The 18613-nt window shown below is 43.7% G+C and overlaps 1 protein-coding gene and 1 long non-coding RNA gene across 3 annotated transcripts; both read right to left on the bottom strand.

Moving 5' to 3' along the window:
- Positions 1 to 8920: 8920 nt before the first annotated feature.
- ZC3H10 (zinc finger CCCH-type containing 10) lies at positions 8921 to 12747 on the bottom strand. 2 transcript variants are annotated; one of them, XM_081320009.1, is made up of 2 exons: positions 12720 to 12747; positions 8921 to 11491 (listed from the first exon to the last, which is right to left on the bottom strand). In XM_081320009.1, exon 2 carries the CDS (start codon positions 11455 to 11457, stop codon positions 10270 to 10272), a length of 1188 nt encoding a protein of 395 aa, XP_081176135.1. In that variant the 5' UTR covers positions 11458 to 11491; positions 12720 to 12747; the 3' UTR covers positions 8921 to 10269. The 2 variants fall into 2 exon arrangements, with proteins under 2 accessions (XP_081176135.1, XP_081176136.1); XM_081320010.1 differs by lacking the exon at positions 12720 to 12747 and adding an exon at positions 12218 to 12707.
- A 1758-nt stretch (positions 12748 to 14505) lies between these two features.
- Positions 14506 to 17035, bottom strand: LOC308661335. The gene is made up of 3 exons (XR_014024939.1): positions 16880 to 17035; positions 16075 to 16097; positions 14506 to 14822 (listed from the first exon to the last, which is right to left on the bottom strand). It is a non-coding gene; the product is annotated as an uncharacterized lncRNA (long non-coding RNA).
- Between the last annotated feature and the right edge of the window lie 1578 nt (positions 17036 to 18613).

The raw sequence follows: 18613 nt of genomic DNA, 5'->3' as shown, positions 1-18613 counted from the left end.
CCCCCAACAATCTGGGTTTTCATTTTACTGACCTCGGAAGGATGAAAGGCTGAGTCAACCTTGAGCCGGTATGAATTGAACTGCCGAATTGCTGGCAGCCAGCAGTCTGGCAGGACCCACCCCAATCCACATCTTAGGAAATAAGGACTCTTGGAGCCGAGTTGTCCAAAAGGAAAAGGTTTACTAGGATAGGATTGGTTGTGGAGATATGAGACAGGATCTGGTCTTGAGTCACATTCAATTCTATATAAGCATTCCTGGTTCAACCCCCCTCCCCTCAAACAGGATCCCATCAATTCTGGTTGTCAGGTCCTTCCGTGGGAAGAAAGGAGCATTCCTTTGTTGATTGCCTTCTTCCTACAGCCCCAACAGACAGATCACTTTCCCCCCTTTGTTCCCTCAGATCAAAGGTTCTTTGAAAGCAGCTACAGATAGACTGAATAAACAACCCCCCCTCCTTCTACAAGTATGGCAGAATCCCAGTAGGCACAATATTTTAACCATACATTTATGAATGTGATATCAATGGATTCTGACAATCTGCTCTCCTTTCAAAAGAAGGATAGGTCTATCTGCGGGAAGAAGAAAGAGAAAAAAAATGTTAACCCGGTTTGTTTGGATATTCTGTATGAAATCTCTTGAGCAACTTTGGTGCTCTAACATGGTGTTTATTAACCCACTCATTTTCCGAGGAAGGGAGGTGTTTCCATGCCACTAAATATTGGATCTTTCCATGGTGTTTTCTGGAATCCAAGATTTCTTTCACCTCAAAATGTTGTTCTCCCTCCACCATGATTGGGGGTGGTGGTGGTGGGGTTCTTGTTCATAGGGGTGATTGTTGTACTCTATTAGACTGCAGTGAAAGGTTGGGTGTATCCGTCTAAGAGTTTTGGGTAGTTCTAATTCGACTGTCACTGGGTTTATGATCTTTTTAATTGGAAAAGGACTAATATATTTTGGACCTAGTTTCTTACAGGGTTGGAGTGATTTGAGGTATTTTGTGGATAAATAAACCATCTCTCCTACCCTGAAAGGTGTAGGATCGGTTCTTTTTTTGTCTGCTTGTGTCTTGTATGCTTTTCTAGCTGCTTGTAATGCTTCCCGAACGATCGGCCAGGTGTTCTGTAATTGAGCAATCCATTCCTTCAGCTCAGGAATGACCGGTTCCTTTGGGGTTAGTTCTGGCATTGGGTTAAAGCTCTGACCCATAGCTACTTGAAAAGGAGTGTAACCTGTGCTAGAGTGGACTGCATTATTATATGCTACTTCTGCAAAAGGCAGTAGGTCTGTCCAATTCGATTGCTGAAAATTAATAAAGCATCTTAAATATTGTTCAAGTATTGAGTTCAATCATTCAGCCGATCCATCTGACTGAGGATGATGACTAGATGACAGTCCTTGGGTGGTTCCTAAAAGGGACAAAAATTCTTTCCAAAATGCTGGCGTAAATTGCACCCCTCTATCAGATATGATTCATTGTGGTGCCCCGTGCAATCTGTAAATATGCTGTACGAAAAGTTTCACTAATGCTTTTGCAGTCGGGATTTTTTGGCAAGGAATGAAATGTACTTGCTTAGAGAACAGATCTGTGACAGTCCAGACTACAGTGTTTCCATTACTTTCTGGAAGTTCTACAATAAAATCCATGGCTATTTCTTTCCATGGGGCTGAGGGGTTCGCCACCGGTTGTAGCACTCCTGGCGATTTCCCTTGCAGCCTCTTAGCCATCACGCAAGTTTGACAGTTGCCCACATAGCTTTCTATGTCTTTTTTCATGGATGACCACCAAAATTGCCTTTTAGTTAAATGTAAGGTTTTTACAAACCCAAAATGTCCTGCTGATTTTGTATCATGGCACAGTTGCATGAAATTGATTCTCTGAGTGGCAGGTATATATAGCTTCTCCCCCACCCAAGGCAGTCCATCTTTAATTGTACACACATGTCTATTTTTCTGGAACCATTCATCGCTTTCCAAAGCTTTCCAGAATACTATTCCAGTTTGGCCATCCACCTTCGGCTTCCTTTTTTCTTGTGCCCTGGTGGTGACTGGAGCTGCCAGTTGTTGTTCAGGCACAAGTGGTTTAAAGTCAGTAACTCTTGTGCTGTTATATTGGGGCATGCGGGATAATGCATCTGCCAGGAAATTCCCCCCCCCCGGTAAGTGTTTGAGCGTAAAGTTGAATCGGTGGAAATGTTGGGACCAGCGGGCTTGCTTTGGAGTGAGTTTCCTGGGTGTTTTTAGTGCTTCCAAATTTTTGTGATCTGTCCAGACATGGAAAGGTATTTTACTTCCTTCTAAAAATTGGCGCCATGTCATTAATGCTACTCTTAAAGAGAAAGCTTCCCTTTCCCATATAGGCCAGCGTTGTTCTGGTTCCGTGAGTTTTCTGGACATATATGCGCAAGGTTGCAACGCCCCCCAATCATTCTCCTGTAATAATACAGCTCCCACTGCTATATCATTCACATCTGCCTGTATTACAAAAGGTTTGTCCGGGTCTGGGTGTTTAAGTACCGGTTCAGCGGAAAAAAGTCTTTTAAGCCTTTCAAATGCTGCTTGACATTCCATTGTCCATTTTAGAGGCTGGCTGGGTTTCACGGGAGACCCCCCCCCTTCGTTCTCAGCAGGTTTGTGAGGGGCATAGCTATTTGCCCAAATGAAGGGATGAATTGCCAGTAGAAATTTGCAAATCCCAGGAAGCTTTGTAATTGCTTTCGTGTGCGGGGGTGTGTGTGTGCCCATTCTAATACTGCCCTGACTTTCTCAGGGTCCATTTCTATGCCCTCCGGGGATATGCGATATCCCAGATAGTCAATTCTTTCCTGGTGGAATTCGCACTTCGATAATTTAGCATATAGGTGGGCAGCCCGCAATTTTTTCAGAACTGCTCTGACTAGCTTGATATGTTCCTCTTTGGTCTCAGTGAAGATAAGGATGTCATCCAGGTAAACCAGGACCCCCTTATATAGGTGCTCTCTTAGCACGTCATTGATTAATTGCATGAATACTGCGGGAGCCCCTTGCAGTCCAAATGGCAGTACTTTGAACTGGTAGCACCCCAACGGGCAGTTGAATGCAGTCTTCCATTCATCCCCTTTCTTAATCCTGATGCGGTAATATGCTTCCCTCAGGTCTAGTTTAGTAAAAATCCGTCCTTTTGACAGGTGGCATAGGATATCCTTCATTAGGGGTAGGGGGTACAGATTGCATTCACTAATTGTGTTCAGATTTCTATAATCTATACATCGATAAGAACCATCCTTCTTCTCCCTGAGCAGAACTGGGGCGGCCACCTTGGGTCTGGCAGGCTCAATGAAGCCTCTTTCTAAGTTTTTCTTTATGAATCTTTCCATTTCTGCCATTTCCCTTGGGCTCATGGCATACATCCTGGGTTTGGGGAGTTTTGCCCTGGGTTTGAATTCTATAAAGCCCTACATGGCATGGGTCCGGATTACCTACAGCAGCACCTGCTGCCGGCATCAACCTCCCTCCGTCCAGTGCGCTCCCACAGAGTGGGCCTCCTCAGAGTGCCTCCGATCAGAGAATGTCGATTGGTGGCCCCCAGGGGGAGGGCGTTCTCTGTGGGCGTGCCAGACCTATGGAACCGCTTGCCGGTTGAGCTCCGGATGGCCCCCGACCTTCGCTCTTTCCAGCGCGATTTAAAAACCTATCTATTTGAACAATCTGGCCTGGTCTGATGGGTTTGGGGTTGGATTTAGTTTTAACACAGTTTTATTATTGTATTATATTGGGCATAATTATTAATCCTTTTTAACTTCTTTTTAACTTTTGTATTTATATTTTGATATTTATTGCCCTGTACACCGCCCTGAGTCCTTCGGGAGAAGGGCGGTATAAAAATTTAATAAATAAATAAATAAATAAATAAATAAATAAATATAGCACAGTCTGTGGGGCAGTGGGGGGGAAATTCATCTGCCCGTTCCTCACTGAAAACCTCAGAAAGGTCTCTGTACTCTTCCGGTATCTCTGGGAACTTCTTCTCTTCCCCCACTGCTGCTATCTCTTCCCTCCGGGGGGGGGATGCTTGGGGAGTCTAAGTTCTTCTGCCCCCCCCCTTTGGGAAGTTGAGTTCTGCTGTCCTCCAGTTTATCCCGGGGTTCCATTTCTTCAGCCACTCTAGTTCTAAAATCATTGGGCATTCCATGCCTGGGGCCACTATAAACGTTATGTCCTCCTCATGAGACCCCAGGGATAGGTGGATTGGTAAAGTGGCTAGCGTAGCTGCCCCCCCTGCTATTGACCCATCTAATTGACTAAAAGAGATTGGTTGTTTTAGCCTCCTCACTGGGATGTTCCATCTCTCCACCAGCGTTGGGCTGATAAGGCAGCGGATGCAACCAGAGTCTATCAGAGCTTTTATTGTGGCTGCTTCAGTCATAGGGGGAGCTAATATAGTCACTGTCTTAAGTATGGGTGGAAGGGGTCCACTTACCAATGGTTCTCCCTCTGAGCTGTCTTCCCAGGTGTCGACCGTCCCTGCGGTGTAGGCCGGATTCCACTCCCAGTTCTTGACAGGAGTTGTGGACTCTATATCCTCTGTCCCCTTCATGGAGGATTCTTTTGTGTTGCCTTGGGGCTTCCCCAGCTTCTTGGAAGATGATGCGTCTGGTTTTCATGGAGGGGCTTTTGAGTGGCATTCTGCGGCGTGGTGCCCCTCTCTCCCGCAGTTGAAACATCCCATTGATTTTTTGGCTATGGCTGGTGGTTTTTCCCCCTTGCGTGGTTGCTCGGTTGGCAGGCGGCTCTATGGTTTTCCTCGGCGGTGTCTCTTCAGTAGGTCTATTTCCACTTCCTCCGCCAGGATATACCAGTCGTTGAGATGTGGGTCTCCTCGAGGCAGGCAAGCATCGAACAGGTCGTAGTTTAGACCATCTTTGAAATGGCTAAGGGGGATGTCTTCGGGCCAGTTCAGCTTGCTGGCGATGGCTCGGAATTCTTCGGTATATTCGGCCACCACCCGCCTGCCTTGCCTCACTGTTTTGATTCTCTCCTGAGCCTTTTGGTCAGCTAAAGGATCTTCAAATCGTAGCCTCAAGGATGACATGAATTGGTTGAAATTGTTGAGTTCTGGGGCATTTGAGTCGTGCAAGTTCACCACCCAGTCAGCAGCCTCTCCGTCCAGGGCGGATTGCACAATTCAGATGCGGGTTTTGTCACTGGGGATATCCAGTCCGTATTCTTCCATATAGCTGAGGACTTGGGTCAGGAAAAATCCCAATCGTGATGACTCCCCCCTTGAATTTTGCTTCCAGGGGCGGGAATCTTTGTCTGGAGCGTTGTCTGCATTGCGGACGGTATTGCTCCTCATCCTGATCCCCGTCTGTGGTTCTGGGGGGGGGGTTTCTGCTGAGGTAGCGATTCCTGTTCCATTGGATAGCCCTGTTACCTCTCCCGCTGTGGCCCCAAGCGCTGCCTCTGCTGCGGTACTCAGTTTTTTCCTCTTGTAGTGAGCTAAGGGTTAGGATCCATTTGGTTAGGATCCCATCAATTCTGGTTGTCAGGTCCTTCCGTGGGAAGAAAGGAGCTTCGTGCATTCCTTTGTTGATTGCCTTCTTCCTACAGCCCCAACAGACAGATCACTTTCCCCCGTTTGTTCCCTCAGATCAAAGGTTCTATGAAAGCAGCTACAGATAGACTGAATAAACAATCCCCCCCTCCTTCTACAAGTATGGCAGAATCCCAGTAGGCACAATATTTTAACCATACATTTATGAATGTGATATCAATGGATTCTGACACAGTCAGCAAAAATAGCCTGCAGTACTGCATTCTAACCACTGCACCACCACAGCTCTTATTTAATATTTTTAAAACATTATAATATATGCTTTCTACTCCACTGGGCTTAGCAACTGATAATTTGGCTCAAATGGAAAATTGTTTTGCATAAATATTAATGGAATTATTGGTAGCCTGTATTTCTTCTTCACTCTTCAACAATTGTTTATGCCTGTTTAGTCCTTGAGATATGACCATAATGGAGCTTGCCCAGGCCTCAGAAGGCTTCTCCCCACCCCCAAGACATCCAGTGCTCCACCTCCCCTTGAGTCTCCACAAGCCTTTCCTTCCCACTGGGCCCAGGAGATTTCCAAAGGGTTAGTTCTGGGCAGTGATGGGATTCAGCTGGTTTGCACCACTTCGGCAGAACCAGTAGCTAATTGTTTGTTACCCAGGCCCAGAATGGACTTCCAGAAGCGGCATCCACACAGAGAACCAGTTGTTCAGATATTTGAATCCCACCACTGGTTCTGGGACTGATGAGCATCGGGGGGGAGCAATTGACCAGACAGACAGCTGCCTGTGCAAACAGAAGAATGAGAAGTATGGTTGCAGCAAGCCAGCTCTGAAAAGCAGGCTGCCTCTGATGAGGAATAGCTGCCACCCTGGCCCAATCCGCAGGCGTGGAGAGCAGAAGGAACAGAAGCACAGAGGGGGGTCAGTGTGCTGGGCAGCGTGAATTTCCTTGTTGGAACTACTGTTCTTTGGCAAATCATGTGGGGACATCTCATGCCTGGATTTTCTTGATGAGACTTGTTTACGACTTGTTCAGCTTTGGAACTCTTAAGATCAATCTGTGGGCAACCATCTGCTGGCTTACCTCCCTTTGCTGTTCTTTGGAGTCTTGCTCCTGGATGTATTAAATGGGTTGTTTCATTGTTGCTCATTGAACTGTCTGTGTGAATAGATGCTGATGCTTCTGCCACTTTGCGGAATTGGACTCCGAGGTTTGGGGAGTGCTTTACTGGGGTATAGTTGTACAATAAACCTACTACAGTATTCTCTTGCCAGGTGTCACTTGCGTGAGTTGGATCAGAGCAAAGATTCAGAGATGGTCATTATGTTTAGGAGGCCTCTAGCATTTAAAATCCAACATATCTTCTATTCTGTGTAAAATATTTTGAAAGAATCCTATTTGGATGGAAATCCAACTAGGGTTAGGGATTATGATAAAGGTGCAAGAGAAGCTTAGGAGCTGTGGTGGCGCAATGGTTAGAATGCAGTATTGCAGGCAAAAAGTTCTGCCCATGGCCTGGAGTTTAATCTTGACCGGCTCCAGGTTGACTCAGCCCTTCCATCTTTCCAAGTCAGTAACCCAGATTGTTTGGGGGGGGCAATTAGGCTGACTCTGTAAACTGCTTAGCGAGGGTTGTAAAGCACTGTGGAGCAATAAATTTAAATACTATTGCTAAAACCTGCAGGAAGATATTTTGTTTTCAGCAAATCCAGAAATATTGTTAGCCTCAGATTCTGCAAAACAAACCAGACATTCCTAGGAGTTAGATGGGTCTGGGCATGTTCTTATTAACACTTTGGAACACAACTTGATCCACCCATCTGACTTCCAGCTAAAATGATAAAATTAAGTAGAGATAGCCCTCAACTTACAACCCATTCCGTGATCATTCAAAGTTGCAACGATACTGGAAAAAAGTGACTTATGATGGTTTTTCGCACCAATGGCCTTTGCGGTATCCTGATGGTCATATGACCAAATGTGGATGCTTGGCAACCAGCTTGAATTTATGACGGTTACAGGGTCTCAGGGGTCATATGATCACTTTTGCCACCTCCCGACAAGCAAGGTAAATGGGGAAGCTGGATTCACAACTGCAGTGATTCACTTAACAACTGTAGCAAGAAAGGTCGCAAATTGGAGCCAAACTCAACCACTGTCTTACTTAGCAATGGAAATTTTCGGCTGTTTTGATCGTAAGCTGATGACTATCTGTAAGGGGACTTCCACACATCTCTCACCTGCTTGGCTGATCCAGGTCCTCTGAGGCTGGGGAAGAAGAAAAATAAGGGGAAGGGCAGAAAGTTTTCTTGGGATTTATGATTGGTTTTGTGTTCTAGAGATTCTAATGATTGGTCACGCTTCCCCATCAATTTTAGTTTAAAGCCCTCCTGATGAGTTGGGCCAGTCTTTTTCCCGAGTACATTTTTCGCTGTATTGATGAGGCACAGCCCATCCCTTGCCAAGAGTCCTTTGCGTAGGAAATGCAGTTCATGATCCAGGAAACCAAAGTTTTCTTGGCGACACCAACCCTTTAGCCAGTGGTTTATTTCTAGTTCTTTTTTCCCTCAGTAGGGTTTGGCCTTTCGTTGGGAGTATTGATGAGAACACTAATTGTGCTCCTAGCTCCTTAACTTCATTGCCTAGTTGCTTATACTCTCTCAATATACTCAGGTTCTTTGTTGTGTCCTTCGTCCCAATGTGGAGGAGGAGGAGGAGGAGGAGGGGATAGTAATCTGTGGGCCTAATTATTTTGGTTAGGTTCTCAGCCACGTCTTTGATTTTTGCTTCAGGGAGACGACGTACCTCCCTGGATTTTATGTCCGGTCTGCAGATGGATGGTTCTGTTCCTTTGAGGATAGAATCTCCTATTACCAACACTCACCTTCCTTTTTTTGGGGGGGGGGGGTGCACCCTGAGGTGCTTTTCTGTTTATCTCAGGTTTGTTTATGTGATTTTTTTAGGGATGGTTTTCTTTGCTAGATGTCCGCAAGTTTTCTTTAAGGGGGAGGTTGTGGGTCTGCATATTTCCATCAAGGGGGAGAAATCGCTCAGTTTTAATGGGGCTGCTTCTGGTTGGGTTAGATTGGGCAAGAGGAGTTTGCTAGATGTACGCTGCTGCTTTCTTTGATTATTGTGTTTCCTTCTATTTCTATGTGTGACATACCTCCATTTGTCTTCCTCCAAGGGTTTATCAGTAGGATCAAATCCAAATTTGCTCTTTACTTGGTTAGCTTGAGTAGGATGGAGTTTGGCTAGAGTTGCCTCTAAGTCCCTTACTTTTTCCTCTAGTAGTTCACCTAGTTTACATTTAATGCAGGTATAATTTGGGTGTTCCTTGGGCATAAGCACAGACATGGGACATGTATTGCGTACCACAACAGCATCAGTCACGTATATAGCATATGTGAGGTCTGTACATTTGTTTTAATAGCTGGAAAACATTTACACTGTTAAACTGTAGAAACAGCTGGGTCATCGAACATTTTTCTCATTTCCTTTAAATCGTTTTCATACAGTTACTTCAGACTCAAGGAGGAGCTGAAGTTCACATTAAAAAAAACCCAAAAAAGAACAATACCCTCCCACCTCCCAGAAAATAAAACCAAAAACTCACACTGAGGGAAGGTATCCATTTTTTTTTTAAAAAAGGTGGTGCCCTATAAAACAAAACAAAAAAGTTAAGTGACATACAGCAGGAAAGGTTCTACCACAAAGTCCTTGGATGTGAGGGGGAATTCAGACACTAAATGCAGCCAGAAAGCAATACAGGCAAGTGGAGGAAACAAGTGAGCTGCTCTGAGTTTGACTACTTCAACTAGAAACTCAGCTGTTCGGCATCAAGTGATCCTGTCACTAAGCCCTGGACTCTTTGAAAGCCTCAACAGCCACATAAAGATGCCATCTATGTGGATGTTGTGTATCCATGAGGGGTGTGGATTCACACACGTGTGCAAACACACGCAATTGCCTCCACTATACAAACGGTCAAGCTATCATTGCTGTGTCTGTGCTTTGAACCTGTTCTTTCCAGAACTAAGAGCTAATCTACCCCAAAGGAAGGGACTGTTCTGTTTGCTACAATTCTTTCCAGTTCATCGTCTTTTAAATCAGTACAATTTAAATCAGTATCTTCCAAGTGCCTGGATCCCTGCCTTTCCACGCCAAGAAAAGAGAGTGCAAGAATTCAGGCTGGCTCAGTCTGCTGCGCTGCTATTGTATTAAGTCTCTGCCTTTTCGTCGGACTGAGCTAAGGAAAGTTGTCCTCCACTCTGTGAACAAGTACAGTACCAGGGAAGGAACTGTTATTTTCTCTCTGCTCAGCCACACAACAGACTCTGTAATCCACAGGCTGGAAAATTTGCTCAGTTCTTATACTCAAAAGCGCAGTTGGAGGACTTACAAGGGGAACAGACAAACAGCAAAACAGAAACAAGATACAGAGAAAACACATCTGAGACCTCTGTACTTTCCAAATGCTTTTTGTTCCTTGTTTTTCTGTTATGCTGGGCTGTTTTCATTGTGAAGGGACAGCCCATATGCCTCCTTCAGGCAAAAGGCCAGCCCAAGTTTATAGTCCTTCCCTGTGAGCTTTCCAGAGGCTTCAAGATCCTCCTCTGGGATCAATATCGTTCTCTTTGCCTTATCTTTCGACAGGATTTGTGCCCATCCTCGACTTAGGAACAGCACGGCGTAGACTGAACGATGGCACTTCCGCTGAATGTGGGCTAGTGAGGCATGGCTGTTATTCTCATACTCTGGGATGCTATGGGGTAGGTCACCATGGGAGTAGTGGCATGGCTCATGGTAATTGCCCCCAGAGGCTGAGCCATCGACACAGCCACTGGCGCTACTGATACAGCTACGGGGGCCATGGATACAGGGGGAGCCATCCCCTGGGCAATGGTCTGAGCCAGAGCTGCCGACAGTGGGGTGATTTCGGGGTTCATAGGAGGAGCTGCATTGCTCGGGGGTGCTGCCTGCGCTCCAGCGGGAGCTACCAAATCCTGCTGGGAGACAGGACGTGGCTGCAGGGCTTGGCTGCTCAGAGTCGTGTGAGTTTGGGCAATGCTGTGGTTATAGTTGGTCACAGTGCCCACGGTCGGGGCCAAAGTCTGCTCGGTGGCTGTAGCAGTGGAGCTGAGGGTCATCACTTTGGCTTGGTTGCGAAATTGGGCGTTCTGTTCCAAGAGGACCTCATTGGTGGCCAGGAGGTTGTTGACCTGCTTTTTGAGGTCCTCTACTCGCTTGCGGAGCATGATGTTTTCTTCTTCCAGAAGACGATATTCCACCGTGCGTGGACTAGTGAAGTTGTATTCATAAGTTTCAAAGTGGAGCCCATCCACTCGTCGCCTTTTGAGCACAGGGTCGTGGTCATCATAGCATCGGTCTGAGTCATACATTGGGTCATAGGGGTCATAGCGACGCACAGGGGTAGTGATACCCTGTTCACGGGTAGCCAAGCCCCGGGCATCGTATTCATAATCCCGCTGCAGGTGCTGGAATTTGCATTTGGCCCCACGCTGGCAATCGCCCTTGAGAAAATCTCGGCAGATGGGAACCTCTTCCTTGCTGTTGGGGAGGTCAGCTGGGGACAGGCCAAGCCCGGCTGCCACTTTCTGGCGGAGGCGCGGGGGAAGCTCCCCAGTCTTTTTGTAACAGTCTTCGTCCTCTTTGGTGCCATGGATGAAGCGGCAATTGATGCGGACACACTCCTTGTTCTGAAAGTCGTGGCAGAAGATGAACTCGTTCTTGCTGACCCCCAAGTTGGTCACCTCATTGATGTCAGGGTGGCGGAAACGACAACGTTTGCCCCGCTTGCAGACGTTGCGCAGGAAATCTCGGCAGATGTCGTCAGAGTTGGCACTTGCCTCATCGCTACCACTGCCATTATAGGTGTTGTCACGGTCAGGCATCCTCTTGTCACGGCTGCGTCCTTAAATCAAGCAACTGTGCAGGAGACCAAGTAAGAAACGAAAGAGAAAAGAGCCTATTAACATCTCATATTTGTATGTATGTATTTATCTGTAGTTAGATTCATACATTGCATTAACCCACCTTTTAAAAATGTTGCATAAACAGTTGACTGGGTGGTTGCAATATTTGTACCCTACAGTTTACAAACCAACTCTGACTGGGTTAACACAACATGCTAAGCCAAATTCAAATTGTGTTATGGATTAATATAAATCTATTTTTTCACCTGTCGGTAATTGCCTTGACTGGTACCTTTATTTTACAGCATTTAATTAAATTACAGGACCTCAATACCACTGTTTTAATATTTTTTCCTAATCTGCCAAAGGGAAGGGGATGGATATAGAATTTTATTCTAATATTTCATACCTTCTTTTTGTTGTTTTTATAATTCTTCCTTTTTATTTTAACACATTATATAGGTTGGCCTTGATTAGTGTTGATTATGAATCCTACCAGTGGTCACACTATTCAAATCTACACTATTCAACATGGTATTTCTAAGAAAAACAAGGTAATTGTTTCCAACCCAACAGAAATAGGCAATGAAAATTTTTCAATAGAAATTTAAACCCTAACCCTACGGCTTATACAGAGGAAAGCAAGGCATCTCTGAGTAAGCTTATCAATTATAAATATTTTTATTTAGAAAATACTGGTTTTGTAGTTTGATAGCATATACACTTGTCCCATACACACCTTGCAAGGACAAGAAGCACAAGGCCGAGTTATATAGCCCCATCCGATTATTTATGAAACGAGTCAAATGCTGATGACAGGTCGACGTCTTGCATATTCTTAAAACTAGGCCCTTTACTTTCAGTGGTGAAGGCAGACCTTGCTTAGTGCAGAAACACTGCGATACAGGGTTACTCTCTCGTTTACTTTTGAGCTTTCGGCTAATTAGCCAAGCCCTGTACAAAGATCTTGCGTACTCAAGTCCCGGAAGGAAAATCTTGAAAAATTAAACAAAAATCCCACGAGAGGGAAAGACCGAGGCAGACCTCAGTTTGCTTTGGGGAAGGGTTCAAAGACCCTACTGGGAACAGCTGGGGGTTCCTGTCAAAGGCCCCGGGAAGCAGCTCGAAGGGCGGTCCCTGAGGCTCTCAGAGGACGCGCCTTTCATTTCTAGGGAAAATAGGGGGACGCTGGAGCCCCGCGAGGGAGCTGATCCCCCACACTTCCACCACCACCCACTCACCCTCACTCCGACCTCTTCTGCTCCAAACAAAGCGCAACCCCTTCCGCTCACAATCTCCCCTCTTGCCGCTGCCGCCGGAAGTACTCTATGCTTCGTTCTCCAGCCGGGCCGTCGACTGAAGTTCCCGGCTGTCAAGGTTACTATAGCAACCACGAGTTTCTCTTCCTCTGCTTCCGGCCCCGTCACTCGAGGGAAAATTCGATCCTCGGCGGGAAATCCAGCCTCGTCGGTCTACGTTACCTTTTTTTCCGTGGCGGGAAGCCCCTACGTCAGCGGTCTTCAAACTTGGCCCTTTTATGACTTGTGGATTTCAACTCCCAGAATTCCTCAGCCAGCGTGCCTGGCCGAGGAATTCTGGGAGTTGAAGTCCACAAGTCATAAAAGGGCCAAGTTTGAAGACCCCTGCCCTACGTAGTACGGGGTGGTGGACCCCGTTCCCTGCTGCTGGCGCTCTGTTGCGGCCTTAAGAGAAAGCCGTTCTTGCTACTCTCGCTTTTTGACAGCGACCAAATCGAATGAGGGTCGACGGCGTCATTATCGCAATGTGGTCATGATCGTGACTTTGTAAATTGGGGAAACGATGAACACCAAGTATCCTACGAGCTTTTAAAAACCCTAAGGGACAGTCATCGTTGTCTCTAATGGCACCATTAACTGTACTTTAGGTGCTTACTAAAACTTGCAGATCACCCCCACAAGCAAATACATCATAGGGGGTGATTTTTATTCATGAACCAATTTTTAGCAAACTAAAAAAATATATCGTTTTATTTTTGGAAAGGAAGCTAGTGACTTCCAGGCACTTATACTAGTTTACAGCGGTAGAAATCATTTTTTCATGCGGTGACTCTTCAGGGAAAATTCATTACATTTCTTGAGCATTAGTACATTTACAAGAAACTTGACAAATCATGCTCTTTCCAAACCCCATGATCTTCGGTCTGAAAAACGTTATGAAATGTACTATACACTGCAGGTATGCATTGATAGACTCAAAACTAATACTGTTTTCTATTGAATTTTTTTTCTTCTGAAGTGGATGTTTGCAATAAACAAATTTTAGACGCATTTTGGAAATCACTAAGCTTTTTAAAAGCATACCCATTCTTTCTCAAATGACAGGCTTTGAAATCATTGATACGCATAACTGTGCTATAGATCAAACTTTAAGGAAATAATCTTAGTGCAACATCCAGCAGGCCTAGGTCAATTGTACTGCATTTGACTTCAGAACTGATTACTATAAAAATGTTTTTAATACACAGTGTATATATCTTTTATGATTGTAAGCCACACAGTTATCTTGTGGTAAGATGTAAAACCAATGTTATACTATAACCTATTAAGATTAATCAGAACTCTGAAATACCATTCCAGTCAGACCACTTTTGGATATGGGGCAGATTTCACAGGTTCCAGAATAACCTAGAAGAGAAGTCAGAATAGTATAAAAATACCCCCCCAAATCACCCAAGGAACTTGTAGATCTGAAAATCATGACCCTTTCTTATGAAGAAATGGTGCTAGTTAGATTCTAAGCAAATGATGCATTTCTTTCAAAAGCATCTTTTAAAAATCTGAATAACACTTCTTACTCTATAATACAATTGTCAGAACTCAAAACATCAGTTGCATTTTGTAGCATGGTTCACCAAACCGAGAAATACATCATGAAATTAGAAATAAAAAGAATTTTTCCAAAGTGAAACTGAAATCACCTAGAAACATTCGTGTCACCATAATTTCAGGATTTTTACTGGGGGAAAAAATCAACATTTGAAAGAAAAACCATGTAGAATTCCCCAAAAAAGGGGTTTTTTATTTGATACAGTTGCTACATCAAGCCACCAAGGACAAGATCAGTCCAGAATAGCAAAGCTCAGGGATGCCATCCTCAAAAGGATCACTGCTCCCAGGCTTGAAGATGGAATCTCCTGAAGATAGGCAAGGAGTCTTCTAGCAGCAGCAAAGAGAAGAAGGCATTATTAATCTGGAAGTCGGCTTCCCAAGCTCCACCTTTCCATGCTGTTTTGCAGCCTCAGTAGCACTGTGAGCGATGTCTACTTGGACCTTTGCCTCATCTTTCTCCTTTTGCGCTTCAGCCTAAAAGAAATAACATTAACTGAAAATCCTAAAGTAATATCACTATTTTAACAGCTCAAATAAGACTTGGGGCATTTCTGTTAAAACACAAGATACTTGCAAAACAGAACTTTGGAGATAGCATATAGGTCCCTTCCAACTTTATTATTATTAAAAAGGTAAGCGGAAATTGAGACATAGAACTTACTCAATTTCTGTTGAGCAGGTTAAGACTGAACATTTCAGGTGACTAATAGAAATTCCAATATTGGAATATTTAGTTTAACGATTGCTGTTTTTCTTCTTTCTGATAATAGAAACTTCCACAGCATAGAAAAAAAAGCAAATCATTATAAATTTCCAGATCAACATATTCAGGTTGATGATTACTGATGCAGTTTTCTTGGTAGCATTACTGAAGTGGTTTTCTGGAAATTCTCAAGACAGTCCAGCCAATGTCAGCCAGCTGGGGCAGTCTCAGTCTTTATATTATTTATATAAATGTCAATGAAGTAATACTAGAAGATATAAAAATTGTCTCATGGCAATTTTTATTTCTACCTATCCTATGAAACATTTAGCACATTAAAAAAACTAATCCTAAACCTTAAAGCCTTCCACCTATACAAACATACTGATACATTAATAAACAATGCATAAAATATACTTGGGCACATTTTGCTTCTTTAGGCTATCAATTCTTAAAACTCTATAGAGTTTATGAAACAAAGATGTCTATTTGCTGGCCCCTGAAATGTTCAGTCTTGTGCAGAGGAAGAATCAACAGGACATATTGAAGAATAGATTCATTTAAAATAGAAGCACCTAACAAGAAACTGGATACAATAGGCACTACAGACACTAGTTTTGAAGTAAATCTTGTTTCTTGACTGCTGCTATTAGCATAGTCCCTACAATCTTACAACATTGCTTATTGTTACCAACCCAAGAACAATAGACCTGGCAATTCTAGTTATATCTCTGCTATCAATTATTTGACTTAGTAAAGTTCTCATATTTGGATGCACAATATAATAGTAAGAATCTTTGCTTCAAGGTAGTCAGTTGCAATCCCAGGTACAAAGGAATATGAATTTGAATAAAGAGATTCATATTTCAAGTCACCTAGTTTTGAAGTTAACCATGAGCTTTGACAAACTACTTAATATTAAACAAGCCACGAGTAAAAGATGTCTTATTAGAGATTAAAAGTTAAGAGCATCTAATAAGTCTTTTAGAGCAAATAGAATGAAGTAAAAATGTATGCTCATACCTGCGCATTCGCTTCTTTCGCCACTAAAGATGGTGGGAGGGGGAAAAAAAATCACATTAGAATTTCTGATTGCACCAATGATACAAAATGAATAAACTCAGCTACATATTTAAAACTTTATTTTCTAAAATTTCACCAACGTGTAAATCAATCAATAATTGTAGAAATGGAACAAAAAAAAGCTGCAAAAGTTTTTCATCATGAAAATGAAGTCTGCATTTAAATCAACATGGTGTGCATAGAATATTACCCAATACCATGTACGCATTTGGGTACGATATCTACAAAACATCTTCAGCACTGCATGCTTTTGAAGAGCAAGAATTACTTATACACAATAGCCGTTCCGAAGTTAGTGCTCATCAATTAACGCATACTTGGTTCATCAGAAGTTGAGGCCCACAGGGGTCAACGGGGCTATTATCGAAGGATATGATGGGAAAGGATTGAAACGAAAAACCGAACATCTCCGTTTAAACGAACACTTTTCAGATGGGTTCCCATTTAGATGGCTTACAAACTCTCATGTTTTACTGTCATTTCTCCATGCTACATACGACATGCTCCCTTTTTTAATGTTTTAAAGTAATCGAGGCCTCCACCCCGAGTTCAGTATAGATAGAGGCTCAAAAACAGCTTTATTTCGCCAGAGCCACTCCACCAGTATTTTCAGTTTTTGTTTCAAACTATCCCTCCACCACCTAGCATGAAGGCCCTGCTTACTTCTTGGCCACCCATCGAAAGGTGTGTTGAAGTATACAAACTCAAATCCAACCTATATTTTCGAGCTCGAGACACAACTTACCTTAGCTCTCATGGTGGGGCGAGGCCCCTGGGATCACTCCCTAGAAAGGGACGGCAAAGCTACAGCTGGATGGCAACGGATATACAACCGCAGCAACTTAACATCAAGCGCCTCACACACAAAATGGCGCCGTCGGCAAACAGCAGAAAGGCCTCGGAAGGCCGTCGCCTGCTATTTATAGTTTGCTTTGTGAGAGGGCGGTGCGAAGTAAGCAAGTGCCTGCCGCGTTGCAAGATGGGAAATGTAGTTCACGTCTATAAAGGCACTTGTTTTTTTTTTCCCCCTGCGTTTCCCGGTTACGTCGGTACTGCTTTCCACCATTTTGAATTTAAATTTTTACTCTTAAAATGTGATAGCCAAGCGTAATTAATTCTCGGGAAAACAGCTTATGATTAAAAGTGAACAAACACAGCAGAATGAACTTTTCCCCCAGTAATAAACTGCTATGTATCCAGCACGATCTGCCCCTACTTGTGTACAGAAGGTACTTCCCTGAAATACTTAAATACCTACTTAATCTTAGAAATCAATACTACCCTACGCAATAATGAAGCATGACCAAAATATTATTTTAATTTGCAACTCTTCCATTTTATAAATTATTGTAGCTAACTAAGGACAGAATTAGGATTATTTACTAAAAGCCTACTAATTCAATATTTACCAAACTACTGTCTTAGGTACTCAGCTCTCTTTGAGTCCCAAGTCCCAGATAAAACTCTTGTTTTATACAGGAGAATTGCACATACTTGACAAGAGAAGATCTGGAGGTATCGAAAATGTTTTAAGCCTTGATAATGTTCCCAAAACTGGGTCTTAGCTTGGTGTTGAAGCCAATTAATTACACCAAACCCAAGGTACGGAAAAACAGACTTTGATTTTGGTACCAAAGATGAAAGTCAGCCCGGCTTTGAAAGCTACCGAGGCCCTGTTTACAGTTTTACAGCAGTTTTTATAATCAAAGGTGATTTTCGTACACCTCTCTGCCTACCCAACACATTCCTTTTCCCTTCCCCTGATAATACATGCATAACATATAATATTGATTGGTTACCTGGATTGCAGCTCCCTAAAGCTTCTAGTTTCCTGTGCCAGCTATGTGGTTGTTATCTTCTTGTAAACGAAGTGCAGCATCCTGGCTAAGTGGTTAAAAACCAGTGAATGTGTCTGGCTTCATTGTCCCTGCATACCCCAACCCCCGCAGCCCCCCAAACATGTCAACTGTTAGCAAACGTGTCTGCAAAACCTTCAGTGAGCAGAAAGAAAAAAAAGCTGTTACAGAAAAAGTTGTGCAAGAGTTTAAGAGTAAATGTTTATTCTCAGAATTTATCTTCCTCACTCCCAGGTCCATCACAACCACACCTGGGTCCTATCTCCACATATGACCCTTCCTCTGATCCTCAGGGCCTCATTCTTTCATCTGATCCTTCAATAAATATTAAAATTCCAAAAAAATTCTTCACATACTAAATGCTAAAGCTAAACTGTTACACATTCACAATACCATCTAATAACAGAGTGACTAATAACAGAATTGAAAGGGCTCTTGGAGGTCTTCTAGTCTAGTCCAATCCCCTGCTGAAGCAGGAGGCCCTATCATTCCAGACAAGTGACTGTTCAGGCTCTTCTTAAAAGCCTCCAGCGATGGAGCACCGGCAACCTCTGAAAGCAAGCTGTTCCACTGGTTAATTGTCCTCACTGTTAGGAATTTTCTCCTTAGTTTTAGGTTGCTTC

The sequence above is a fragment of the Vipera berus genome (assembly GCF_964194415.1).
Source record: "Vipera berus genome assembly, chromosome: 2".
Lineage (NCBI taxonomy): Eukaryota > Metazoa > Chordata > Lepidosauria > Squamata > Viperidae > Vipera > Vipera berus.
Note: the sequence above shows the minus strand (reverse complement) of the source record. Positions and strands in the feature narration are given on the sequence as shown.